General features: G+C 48.4%; 1 protein-coding gene across 2 annotated transcripts in view; it reads left to right on the forward strand.

Annotated features, from left to right (window-relative positions):
• Positions 1-5,919: 5,919 nt before the first annotated feature.
• Positions 5,920-13,383, forward strand: part of Ptpn5 (protein tyrosine phosphatase non-receptor type 5) — a 44,800-nt gene continuing 37,336 nt past the window's right edge. For both annotated transcript variants that reach the window (XM_077797511.1, XM_077797510.1), the window contains exons 1-2: positions 5,920-5,939; positions 11,321-11,397. In XM_077797511.1, the coding sequence (XP_077653637.1) occupies positions 5,920-5,939; positions 11,321-11,397 (97 nt within the window). The remainder of the gene's footprint in view (positions 5,940-11,320; positions 11,398-13,383) is intronic.

The following is a 13,383-nucleotide window of genomic DNA, read 5'->3' on the forward strand; positions in this document are numbered from 1 at the left end:
AACTAAACCCAGGCCTTGCTGACTCAGTTTGATTTCATCAGACTGTAGGATGGCAGCATTTCCCCAGCTTGTACTGCCACAGCCCGAGCCAAGTATGACCACAGGAGGGTTCATCAGAGGCTGGGGACAGAGGTCCTGATGGGTAACTAGAGCTTACGGTGGGTATGGCAGAAGCTAGGGCTCCTAGTTGCAGGTAGGAGCAGACTTAGCCCTGGACCTCAAATTTCCCCTCCGTAAGTGCATCCAAGCCCTATGGGAAAGAGCTTTGAAAGTGACAAAGAACAGAACAGACGCCAAGCAGAAATATTGCAGAAGATCCAGAGTCAGGCACAGGCAATACTTGGCAGTTCAGGCCAGGGATCGCATCATGAAGTCTAGGGGTGAAACCAGATGCAAGTAGAGACCAAATGTAAAATAACATGTAACCTGGGTGCCCCCAACACAGTTGAGGTCTAAAGTCTAGTTTCAGGCAGGGAGGGGAGAGCTTCAGGTGCAGACAAAGTCTCATCGTAGTGGCAGGGACTCCACCTGTTAGAGCAGAAGGCAGAAGGCCAGGTGCTAAGTTTGAGCCAGAGCCAGACAAGCAACATTGAGACTGAATTAAAACTCTTTTAAGGACAGTACTATTGGCTAACATTTAACATAGTGTGCTATGTGCTATGCGCGCTTCTGAATTAGGCTTACTCACTAGGGATTTATTGAGTTAGGTATTACTACTGGGCCGTATTATAAATGAGGAAACTGAGGCATGGAAAGATGGAGCAAAACTCTTGACTTCATCTAAAACTGGCAACATAAACTCTCACACTCATAGATCAAAACCAGCTATGAGGAACCACTTACACCATAGTTATTGGCAAATGCCAATTGACATTTTTTGGAATATGCTAGGCCCTGTTTGAAGCATTTTACATGTATCACATGTAAAAACTGAGTGTGAAAATCAAAATTCATTTAATCTTCATAACAACCTCTAAGGGGTGCATACTGTTATCTCCACAGATGAAGAAACTGAGGCGCAGGGAAGTCACATATCTCACCCAAGATCAGCCAGCCAATAGGGGGGCCACGATTCACACTTGGGCCATCCAGTGTCACAGCCCACCACCTTTGTGGTGTTTTGAATGAGCCATTTGTCAATGCTCAAACTCTATCCACTTTTCATTTACCTTTTTGAGAAATAGTATTTAAACATTTGCCTGGTGCCAGATAGAGTAGGCATGGCAAACAGGAAGGTCCATATCAAGAGACTCTAAACCTGGAGGCTTAAACAAAGCCTGGACCTGGAGCTGCAGCAAAGTGAGTTTGAAGTCTGCTCCTCTCAAATATGCCAAGTGTGTGACCTTGAACAAATGACTCAGTCTCTCCCGGCCCCCATCTCCACTTGTGTGGAAGGAGGAAGATGACTGTTTGCTGCCTAGGGTTCTAGTGAGGAACAGTGACATCGTGTCAGGTCAGTGGTTGGCATGGCATCCAGCTCACAGTGATCCCTCACTTTGGGAAGTCACAGTGATTACAAACCCCAGGCTTGGGTACAGACACTCTTGTGAGGAAGGACACAGGCATCAGCAGATAATCCCCATCGGGAGAGGTGAGAAAAGAAAAGGGAGCATCCAGCGCTCCTGAGGGAGACAGGGAGGGTTCTGCTGCAGGTTACATTTGAGCAGGGTCTTAAAGAGCAAAGGAGAGTTTTCCAGGCAGAGAAAGGAAATGGGAGAGTGGTTCCCAGGGGAGAGGAAGTACATTCCAAGGCATTGCAGACTGGAGCAGCATCTCACTAAAAGGAAATACCAGAACACACCTATAAGAGGTGTGATCACACTTTCATGTTTATGACTGCCTGTTTTCTCCTTGTAAATTAAACTGTATACCTGGGGGGGGGTTGTAAAGAGAGGGAGCAGTCTTGGGGAGCAGGGGGTTAGACCAGATGAACTTTGAACCCCAAAGTTCTATGATCTTCCTTTGAGGTCCTGTGTACCACACAGTTTATAATCGAGTCCACCCACAGCACCAGATAATCTCGGTGGAACAGCCTCCCCTCTGCTTGGTACTGGAGCAGCCTCTACCTAGGCTCCATGGACCAAGGCCTTGCTTCCCTGCTGCTGTGAGTGTCCTCTGCTGGTGCACTGCCACTCCACCATCTGCCTCCTTGCACTTGGTCCCAGAACCAAAGACTGTCCTGTAAGGAAAGGCCTCTAAAGGCATTCACTTACCCTTTGATTTCTCTTTGGGGCTATTGAGATTCAGATCAGGGGAAATGACTGGACCACAGTCACACAATACAGCCAGCCTGTGACCACAGCCCAGAGATGGTGGGTCCTTGGCCAGTGAATATATTTGTCCCTCCATTGATGGAACACAGCAGACACCATCCCACACTCCCCACCATACCTGCCTCCCAAGGCCAGTTCCTGGAGGTGCCACTTCAGTGGAGAAACCTACAGTCGTGTCCAAGACTGGGCTTCCAGTCATTTGTTCCTGGGAAGGCACAGCAGGGAGCACCTTCAGGATTGTTGGGCAACCCCCCAACCGTACCCCCAGCTCCTCCACTAACTTGCCCACTGTATGAGCCCAGCAGACATTAGTTTCTTCATCTTTAATATGGTCACCCTTACATGCTACCCAGTGGATTATGTTGAGGGTTCTCTAAAAGAACATATAGCAACTGTTATACTGGGTACTCTCTTTCTCTTTGAAGAGTATGGTTTTCATTAAAGGCTAAAAAGTAGAAGAAAAGAAAGGTTAGGAATATGGGCAGTGGCGGGCAGATCTGTAATTACCAGCTGTGGGGCACTGGGCAGATCACGTCCCTTCTCTGAATCTCTATGTTGCCCTCTAGAAAAATGCAAGTAATGATAGTGTGTTTCTCCCAGGGCTGTTATAAGCACATTACATGGTAAGGGCTCCCCAGGGACAGATGCTCTTTCTATTGTTGATACTATTGTCATTGTCATCTTTTTATCAGGCAGGGGGCTGTGGAAGATGTTCCTGAACAAGTGACCCAAAGATTGATTCTGCCCACTTTCCTCCTTCTGGTCACCACTTCCTTTCCATCCTCACCAACCAACCGTGAGAGCAAAAGAATCTGGGTTTTGAAAGCAAGTAGGAGTGGCCTCAGGGAGAGGCTGGAGAGCCTGAGCTGGACCACAGTGAGGTTCTTGCCTCTCCACCCCAAAGATGAGGTCAGGACTTAATGCTCTGACCTCAGCCTGGAGTTCCCTGACCTCTCTCAATGCTGCCCACACAGCTGGCCTCTGCTGCTCAGGTCCTAGTGTGTTGACCAAGATGTGCAGAGAACCTTTGTGTGTCTCTGCTGTCCCCACCACACCCAAGGTAAGGGTTTTGTAGGATGGTGACCTTTGACGCCTCCCTGCAGCCACCTCCTCAAGGCACAGGAGTAGCAGTAAATTTAATTATGCCAGATCTTTGGACCAAACCACAGGCATCTTCAGGCTTGAAAACTCATCCCTGTTGTCCCCAAGAACTATGCACAGTCCTTAGATGCCTCACTCATCCTAAGACTGCCAAGGCAGGTAGGCAGAGTTCAGAGCCTGGCCCGCTTTCTAGAAGCCAGGTCCTGGCCCTTGGCTGCAATTTGTGCATTGTCTGCCTTCTCGCCTTCCCCACCATCACCCTCATTCCTCTTCTGTGCTGTGCCTCTGTTGGTCATTTGCATAGCTCTGAACATGTGCTGTTTACTAGAACCCATGATAGTCACCTCCACATTTTTCTTATTCGATGGTAAACCTCACCTCAATCCTGTGTGGAAAGAATCATCAGCCCTATTTGCCAAATTAAAAAAAGTTCAGTCCCATAGTGATAAAGACCCTTTCCCAAAGCCACACAGCTTGACTGGAACCGAGTAAAGATCTTCCCCAGTGAAGGCTTTCTGGGGGACTTGAAGATTCAGCTGGAGCTTAAAGACTGAGCTAGATTTTGAGGAGGGGTGCAAGAGGTGATGGCAACCAGGCAGGGGACTATGCTTCCTGGTCATGGAGGCGCAGGAGAGACAGTTACAGTCTGAAAGTTCAAGCAACTGGGGCAGGTGGTCCAGCAAGCCCAGGCCAGGACACCCCCTTTCTCCACCCTGGATTATCACACCTGACAGTCCCAGGTCAAGAGTCCACTCTTGGTGCCAGGAGATCTCTGGTCAGGTATGGAAGAAATGCCTTATTGTGTTTCTTAAATGCAACAAGGCTGCACTCAGAGCTCCCCATCACCCTGGCTACTGGGAAAGTCAATTTGAGTCATTACCGGGAACCTGTCTCTACCTGCTGCTATGACTGCCATCCATCAAGGGAATCACACTGATTAAGCTGAGATTCCTTCCCCTCCAGCCTGAAGGGCCTCTCTAGGGTCCGTTGTCTCTGCCCTGGGTGGGGTTTGCCTATGTGGGGCACAGAAACCCTAGTCTAAGATCTGGCCCTCTCCATGTACCTCAAAGCCATTCCCAGGTGATCCTGCCATGGCCCTCACACACATCAGGCACTGATCTTGGAACCCGCTGGCTCTGTTGCTTCCTAAGCCTAGACATGGCCTCCACTCCCTCACCTTCACCATCCTGATCAAGAGACTCCCCTCAAGGGTTTCAGCACCCACAGGACACAGAAAATGAAGGACAACTCCTCGGGGAATATGCCCTTGGTCCTGCCACCAAACCTCCCCCAGGGCCACTAGAAAACATCTGTCTTACCTCTCTGGAAACAAGGGAAGGGAAAAGGAAAACATCACCAAGGAGCAGCTCAGCAACCATCCTGTCCTTTGCCACACTCGCTCTCCATGCTGGCCTTGGCAGACTGAAGTCTTTCCATTCCTCAAATGTGTCCTATTTTCTCTCAACTCCAGGCCCATTCACATGCCCCCCTTCTGCCTGGACACCACCCACAGTCAGTCACTCCTGCTCCTCATCCCCATCACTCCTATGCATCATTAGGAACCTCAGCAGTGCTCCCAGGGTCAACTGCATGTCTCCCATCAGACATGCCCCCTGGCCCTGACCATTTTTTTTAACCTACATCCCCCAGGAGATGCTTATAGCTCATTATGTTCCCAGGGGCCTCACATGTGGTCTGCACACAGTAGGTTTTTGTACACACATGTTGAGCAAATTAATCCCGAATCAGATTCAGCCACTCCCTGAATCAGACTCACTTAAAAGATAGAAAACTTGCCTGAGCCTGTCAGCAAGCTGAGCCGGCCCAGTGACTTTCCATTTTCCCTTTCATGGGACCCATGAGTTCCCTTCCATCCCGTTCTGTGGAGGATTCAGTCACGCCCAGGCCCCAAATCCAACATCAGGGTAGGGATGAAAGGGAATTCATTCATCTGGGTCCATCCCACCCAGAGAACACTCAGACCCTGTGTTTGGGATCCAGAACACTCCAAGTTTGCAGTCTGCTCAGACATGGGGACAGATGGCTGGACAGTGGACAGCTGGGCCAGGAGGGTAGGCAGCTTGGAAGGATGGAAATAGCAGTGAACTAAGCATTGGGAGTCCTGGGCTCGGAGCCTATCTGTTCCCCGAGTTTGCTGCACAGATCAGTCGGGTTCTTTGGCTGCCAGCAACAGAAACTGACTGAGTAACCTAGGCAGCAGAGAGATTTATTAGAAGGCTTGAGGGGTGTGACACAGAAGTACCAGATAACAGAGCTTTGGTTTGAGGGTCCTCCCTATGGTGAAGGGAAGGCAGGGTACCAGATCAGGAGAGAGGTAAATCTCAGAATTTTGTGTACTACCTGAAAATATTTGTTAGCATACTGTGTGTCCTGAGGCAAGTCATTTCTCTGGGCCTCCATTTTTCCAACTGGATGTTCTGAAGTTGGCCTCTCTTCCTCCATTCACATCTCCAGTTTGCTTTTTGCTGAGAAACTTCCCGCCCTGGCCTCAGATGGCACCTTTCCCCATCCGGATACCTTGGGAATGAAGTTTGAGGGAGCTAGGTGAGTGTGTGTGGTGCCCCACAGCCCACCCATTGAGGAAGCCAAGCCTTCTCCACCTGCATGCTCTGTGATTTGTTACTCACTTGCATGAGGTGACCAGCCTGATCATTTCTTCTGCACCAAGCCAGCATGGCCTCTGCTCCTGCATGCTGAACATTCTGGATGGCATTATGGGCTTTTCCTGGCCATGATCTGGCCATCATCTCTAGCTTGAGAAGCTCTTAGCTAGAGTCTGCCCTCCCAGAGAATCCAAAGCTACCAACCTTGAGACCCTGCCACTGGCCTGCATTTGACCTTTAACTTGTCCATTAATAGGCTCAGGGCCTGTGCTGAATGCCTAGATATGGCAGTGGTGGTGGAGGGAATGAGGATGTTCCAGAGTCTCAGAAAGCCAGTGGGGGAGGCAGGTGCATAAGCAGCTAATTATAGCAGCAGAACAAAGTAAGAGACAACAGAAGTGGAAGCCAGGTGTGTGGGGAACCCAGAGGCAGGACAGCTTGGTTCTTCTCGGAGATCAGAGAATGCTTCATGGAAGAGGATATGCCTAAGAAGAGCTTTAGAGAATGAGTAGGATTTGGCAAGGAGAGTGGATGGGATATTGCAGACAGAGGAACAGCATGAACAAAGGCCTGGAGAGGTTTGATTCAGTGAATAGAGATGTCTGGAGGACTTGGAGCTTTAGGAGATTGGTAAGCACTCCATGCAGCAGTGTTCAGAGGGGTCCGGGGGCATGAAGTCCAAGACAGAGGCCTTGTCTGCCTGGAGTTGGCTCAGTTTCACACCCAGGAATCCTGACTTCAGTATCCTAGCTCCACCTGACTTGTTACCCATCCTGGAAGCAGACTTGGGCTCCTCTGCCCACTGGTAGAATAGCTATAAGGTGATATTCCCTCCACAATATAAAGGAACAGATGAAGGTGCTGGCATTTGAGTTGCAAGGGGCTTATCGTCTGACCACCTTATTTTATAGGTGAGGACTCAGGCCCAGGGCAAGGAAAGGATCACCCAAAGGCATAAGGCTGTTGGGAACATAATGGGAAAGCGTAGTTTGGTTCATAGCAATGCTATTCATGATAGCCAAAAGCCTGAACAGCCTGAATGTCCAGCAGTTGACAAATCTATCAGCTGATAAATGGAAACGGACAAATGGACAGTGGAAAATTATCCAGCCACAAAAAGGAATGAAGTACTGACACGTACTACCAACTTGTTTGAACCTAGAAAACATTCTGCTAAGTGAAAGAAAACAAACAAAATGCTTCCAATTATATGAACGATCCAGGATAGGCAAGTCATAGGAAGCAAATTAGTGGCTGCCAGGGGCTGGGGGAGGGGAGAATGGGAAGTGACTCCTTAATGAGTACATGGGGTTCCCTTTGGGGTTGATAAAAATTTTCTGGAAGTAGATAATGATGGTGGCTGCAACACCATTATAAATGTAGTAAATGCTTCCAAATTGTACACCTTTAAATGGTGAAAATTTTGTGAATTTTATCACAATTAAAATGGGAGTAGTTTGGGATCAGAGAAGATGCCACCAGCTGAATCTCATGTCCATTCTACAAACATATGCCACCTTCCTGTTACAGACCTCCCCACCACAGTCCAGGCAAGGGGAGCACATGCCCCCTCTCAATGCAGGGAAGCCTCATGGTCAAGTGGAGGAGGGCTGCCCTCCTGGGGCAGGGTTCCTCATGTCTAGCCTGTTTCTTGCTCATGTGCCTGTACTGAAGCCTGATTCCCCATCCCATTGACCAGCTGACTTCTCATTAGTGCCAAAGTTTCCATGAATCCTGGGCCTTCAAGCCCTGCTCTTATTATTTGCACTGTTCCAAGAGTTCTTTCCCTTACAACCCATCATCTACCTAAAAACATCCTTTAAGAATCAGCTCCTGGCCAGGCATGGTGGGGCACACCAGAGTCTCAAAAGGCTGAGGCAAGAGGATCATGAGTTCAAAGCCAGCCTCAGCAAAATCGAGGCCCTAAGCAACTCAGCGAGACCCTGTCTCTAAATAAAATATAAAATAGGGATGGGGATGTGGCTCAGTGGTCCAGTGCTCCTGAGTTCAATCCCCAGTACCCCCACCCCCACCCCCCAGAAAAAAGAATCAGGTCCTGTCTGCCCCTTGGAGAAGACTTCCTCTCTCCCTGCTCCCTCACCACAAGCTGATGTGCCCCCCCATTTAGTTTAGCATATACATCAACTAAAGCAGGCATCCGGGTGCAGTCATGTTTGCTTGTCTCTCTCCTTGAAAAGTCAGGAGCGGGTAAGCAGTGGCCTGGCTTGCTCACTATTGTTTTCCTGGGACAGCTCTGGGCCTTGCCTGCAGGAGGTGCTCAGCAGATGCTTGTCAAATGAGCACCTCCATCTCTGGGGTTCTCTGGTTCTAAAAGCATCAGTGGGGGGCCAGCCCAGCAAGTTGCTGCCTGTTGATACAGGACAGTTTTCTGCTCCTGTCGCCCCGCTGATAGAAATGGAAGAAGAGAGAGAGAGAGAGAGCCTATAGCAATCCATTATAAGCAGCTATTTCTGCTCCTGGTGGGCAGGAAGGAGGGCAGTGCCCAGAGATGGGGTTTCTTCATCCAGTTTACATGGGCCATCTCTGTTTTGAAAATCTTGCTAAACCCTCCCCTGAATAGCCCAGATGCGCAGCGTTGCCCTAGGGGGTTCCTGGAGTTCTCTACCACGGGGCAGAGCAGCAGGCCCTTGTTCCATTTTTCCCCTGCAGTTGGGAAGTGCTACTCTTTCTGCTTCTCTGATTATGAAATTAGTCATTTTCTAGGAAGCTTATTTATAGAGTCCGCTGCACACAGGCAGCACTGAGCTATTCTGAATGCGGCTGGGGGCCTGGTAGGCTTAAGGTGTGAAAGCAGGTGTGAGTCACACCTGGGTCCCTTCCAGAGGATACCCTGGTGACTTTCTGCCCCACCCCCACCCCGTCATGGGTCAGCCCTCCTGGGCGAGCATGATCCTTGGTATAAAGAAAGCTCATGATTGGCAGGTCGGAGATAGGAGTTCTCCAGCCCGATCCCTGAGGCCACAACCTCAGTCTATAGCTTGGTGCAAGTCAGACTCCTGTCCTCTGCCTCAGTTTCCTCCTCTGTAAAGTGAGAGCCCTTCCAGGTTGCGTTTCTCTAATTGTGCTGGTCAGCAGCTGTGGGGGAGGGTTCCAAGTAGCTTAACAAGGACGTGCCACAGAGTATCTCAGATGATGGCTATGTTTGAAGTCCTGAGGTTTTTTTTTAAGAATGTCAGGGAAACCTTGAACGTCCTACTATGAGTTAGGCACTGTGCTCAGCTTTGAAGACACAATGGTAAATAAAACAGCAATGGCGGTCCCTGGCTTCATGTGGCCCATAGTCTAATGTCTGAGACTAATTAATCAAACAATGGCATAAATTAAAATGAATTCCCAAATGTGTCAAGTGCTATGAGTAAAATAAAAATTAAAAATAAAAAAAAAAACCACTGGGAGAGCTGGAGGAGCTGTCCAGGCAGAGAAAACATGTGCAAAAAAAAAAAAAAAAAAAAAAAAACTGTGAAGGGAAGGACCCTGTCCAGGGTGGCTGCAGTGTAGATGTTGGGGGCAGAAGGACATGCAATAAAGCTGGAGGAATAAATGAGGCCACATCACACAAGAGCTAGTGAACTGTGCCAAAGGATGTTTATATTTGTTCTAAGTATAAAAGGATGCCATGAAAGTATTTTTTTTCAAGGTAGGTTATGTGACAGATTTCAGTTTTGATTCTAGCTCAAGCCTGCCCCATCCAGTTGTGCAAGGTATAAACTGGGCAACCTCTATAGGCCATGTGCATTGGGGCCACGTGGAGAAGGTCTTGGAGGCCAGCCTTAGTGGATGCCAGAGACCATCAAAGAAAGAGAGCCCTTACAGTTTGGCATTTGGCTGGAAGATAGTAGCCCTTTCTCTGCAGGAACATTGGGCCCTGGGACTCAGAGACTCTGCCAGTAGGAGTGAGGAAAAAATAAAACAACACAATGTCAGTTAAGAGAAGAAAATATCAAAATGTGAAGAGTTACCCTTGACCTGGCCTGTCTGCCCTTAATTGTTTAAAATCTGCAGTTGGACCTGAAACAGGCCTCAGGACCAGTGAGAGGCAAGATTCCCTGTCAGGTGGGTAATGAGACATCTGACCTCCTGGGCGTCTTAGGAGCAATGAGCTAGTACATCTGTGTTAAAGATTTTTTTGATTGTCAGTTTCAGGGGGAAAAAAATTCCCCTGGCTTAGCCAGAAGGTAATGACTTATTTGAGGGATCCTGGGGCATCTCATGGTCTTGATGAATATGTTGTCCAATCAAGACTCAGCACAGGAAGGAATGAGACGGCTCTGGGGCCCTTGGAAGCAGGCGTTTGAGGCCCTTCTCTCCAGGGGATGACCACTACCATGATTCAGCACCAGCAGCTGTGGGCTCCAGGCCTCCAGAATACATTACAGTTGTGCAGGAGAGAGGTTCTGGTGGACTCGCCCTGGTTTGTGTATTCAGCCTTGATCAACCCACACCTGCCACAGGCCAGAGACCGGAAGGGCAGACGGGGCCATTGGAGTTCTCCCCTGCATTTCAGGCTGTTGCCAGAGTAGGGGACCCTGTGAGCAGTGCAGGTGCCCTTCAGGTTTGTCAGTTCTGAATCCCCTGCATGGGTCTAACTGATCTCCACCATCTTTTTCCAGCTTCTTGGGTAAAGAAGGAAAGTTAGACTAGGACAATCCTATAAGTTACCTTAATGAGCTAGAAAGAGGATTTTCTAATTTCAGAAAGAGAACATTTAGAAGATGCAAAATACATACATCACTCCTGTTTCTAGCTCTTTCTGGAGAATTCTGCCTGCCGCTTTCCACTGTCAGAGGCCCACGGCTCTTGTACATCTTGGTGAGCTGGACATAGGACTGTGGTTACCAGACCCCTCCTCTTGCTCAGCCCTGGTTCAAAAACCACGGGATTTAGGAAGCAGAACTACAGAGCAATAAGAACATGAGCTTGGAATCCATGATTTCAAACCCAGCTCCACTCTAATGAGCTCTGTGATCCCAGGCAAGTTACTTAATCTCTCTGAACTTGTTTAATGACCCCTGATTCATGGGGTCATGGTGAGAACTCAACATGGTAAAGTTTGTAAAGTGCTTTTGCACAAAGTAAGCCCCCCCATATTAGGGAAGGTGGTGATGATGATGATTCTACATAGAAGACACCTGCACAATTCTGCAGGTGTCTAACCTATTTGATAGATTGGTCTTTCCCTCATCCCTCTGATAAGGTGAGGCTACTTAAGGGACAGAGTGCCGAAGTCTTTTTATCGTTGCTTGGGATTTTGTTCTGATCCAGGCTCAACAGCCTCGTCTCCTATCTTTCATCCTGCTGCAGGAGTGAGAGAGAGAGCCTCAACGCTGATGACTCCGAGGGAGGGGCCCTGGACATGTGCTGCTGTGAGAGGCTGCCGGGTGAGTCTCCCCCGGCATCCAAGTGCCCCAGGGTCTCCCAGCATAGAGAGAGGGCCCCAGCTGACATGGGGCTGGAAGAAAGTCTGGTTAACTGTGATCTTGGTCCAGAGGTACAGTGCAGCTGCTCCAGGGTTTAAATGGGGAGTTTCCTCATCTCTGATGTCTTCCTGACCTGCTAGCTTTTGGAGCTTCTCTAGGCAGCCAGGAAGAGAGGGCAGCTATGGCTGTGCTGAGAGGTGGAGGGCTCAGAGGGACATGTCTGCTGACCAGCGACGTGTTGGGCAGACTTTGACCACATTGGTGGGAGCCTGGCTGTCTGAACCCCGGCCATTGCAGTCACCACGGAGGTGTTACCAAGGCACTCCTGCCCACAGGGTGGCAGCATGCCCTACCAGTTGGAGACCACATACCCAGGTCGTGATGAACAATCTTGGAAGGAATAAAGGGAAAGGGGCAAGGAGAGGATTTTTAAATGTATGTTTCCTTCTTTTTATAAATTTTTTTCTTATAACAAATGTCCATGGTAGCAATACTAGAAAATAAAGACAAGTGAAAAAGAAAGAAAAGAAAATCATCATAAGCAAAGACAGCTTTTCATATCCCTCTTAAAGAAAAAAATTCTTAAGAAATAGCCTTTTGAATTCTAACTGAAGTCCTAAACCAGGAGCTTGTCGGAAACCTCATGGTTGGTAAGAAACCTTAGAATGGAGTCTCCATGTGACACCCTCTAAGATTGATGTCGCAACAACTAGATGTGACACTAAAGCAGTGACTCTTTTAAAAAAGAGAGACAGAGAAAAGGCAGTTATTTTATTCACACCAGTGTTGGTGCCCAGGCTCCCCAAGAAGCTCCTCAGCTATCCTGCCTAGTGAGCCCTTCGGTGCAGTTCACCCCTTGTCCAGTAGGGGAGCCATTGCTCCCTTTGAACAGACCTTTGAGCTAGTCTGGGACAGAGCGTCTCACAGAAGAGTTGTGGGGACCAGAACAGCAAACTTGAAGAAAAGAGTTCTCTGAAGGGATGTCTCAATATCTGCGGCCATCACATGGAAGGTCAGCAGACCCATTCTGTGTGCCTTAGGAGGCGGATGTAAGCCCAGTACGTAAAAATGAAAGAGAGACCTGTTGGCCCAAGGGATACAGAACTTACTTTCCGTCTCTAAAAGTGGTCCAGTCATAGAACTTAATGATTCCAGAGGAAGAAAATGAGTGTTTCATCACTGGAGTCATTCAAGTATTGAGAAGACAGCATTGGAGAGGAAATTTCCACAGTGGGTGGGAGGTCTGGATGACATCAAAAGTCCCTTTCAACTATTAAACAGTTCTGTGATTCAGAGATGAGTCATAGAATTCAGAGATGATTCTACAATCAGGGATGGCCCCTCTGGCTAGAAAAAAAATCCACAGAAAGTGGGACGTGATGTATAGGAGTCCAGAGAGTAGCCATGGTGTGGAGGAAAAAGCACGGGCTTTGGCATTTAAGTCTGGTTGATCTGTTTACAGGCTGTATGTTCGTGGGCAAGTGACTTAACCTTGCCGGGCCTCCAGTCCTTCATCTGTAAATGGAAACAACAGCAACATGAATATTTATCCTCACAGAGGTCCTGGGAGGTTAAATATATGTAATCAGTCATTCATTCAACAAATATTTATCTATATCTCAGGCATTATACTAGGTATTTCGGATATAATGGTAGATAAAACAGACGTAGTCCCTGTCTTAACAAAGGTTCATGGGTAAATTTGGCTTTGAGCCATTCCTGAAAAAATGGAATCAATCCTTAGCAGAGAGGTTATAGTATTAAGCACAATATGTTTAATTCCAACTCTCTCCCTTTCCTCCCCCAAAGCCAGGAAACAGTATAGAATGGAAAAGGAATATTAGTCATCTCCACTGAAGCTGGCTCATTACCTGCCTTATGCACTGCCCAGGGACGCGGGTATCATTTGCTACCCTGTTAAACAGATGAGGGGACCAAGGCCCAGGG

Source organism: Urocitellus parryii, chromosome 4 (assembly GCF_045843805.1).
Source record: "Urocitellus parryii isolate mUroPar1 chromosome 4, mUroPar1.hap1, whole genome shotgun sequence".
Lineage (NCBI taxonomy): Eukaryota > Metazoa > Chordata > Mammalia > Rodentia > Sciuridae > Urocitellus > Urocitellus parryii.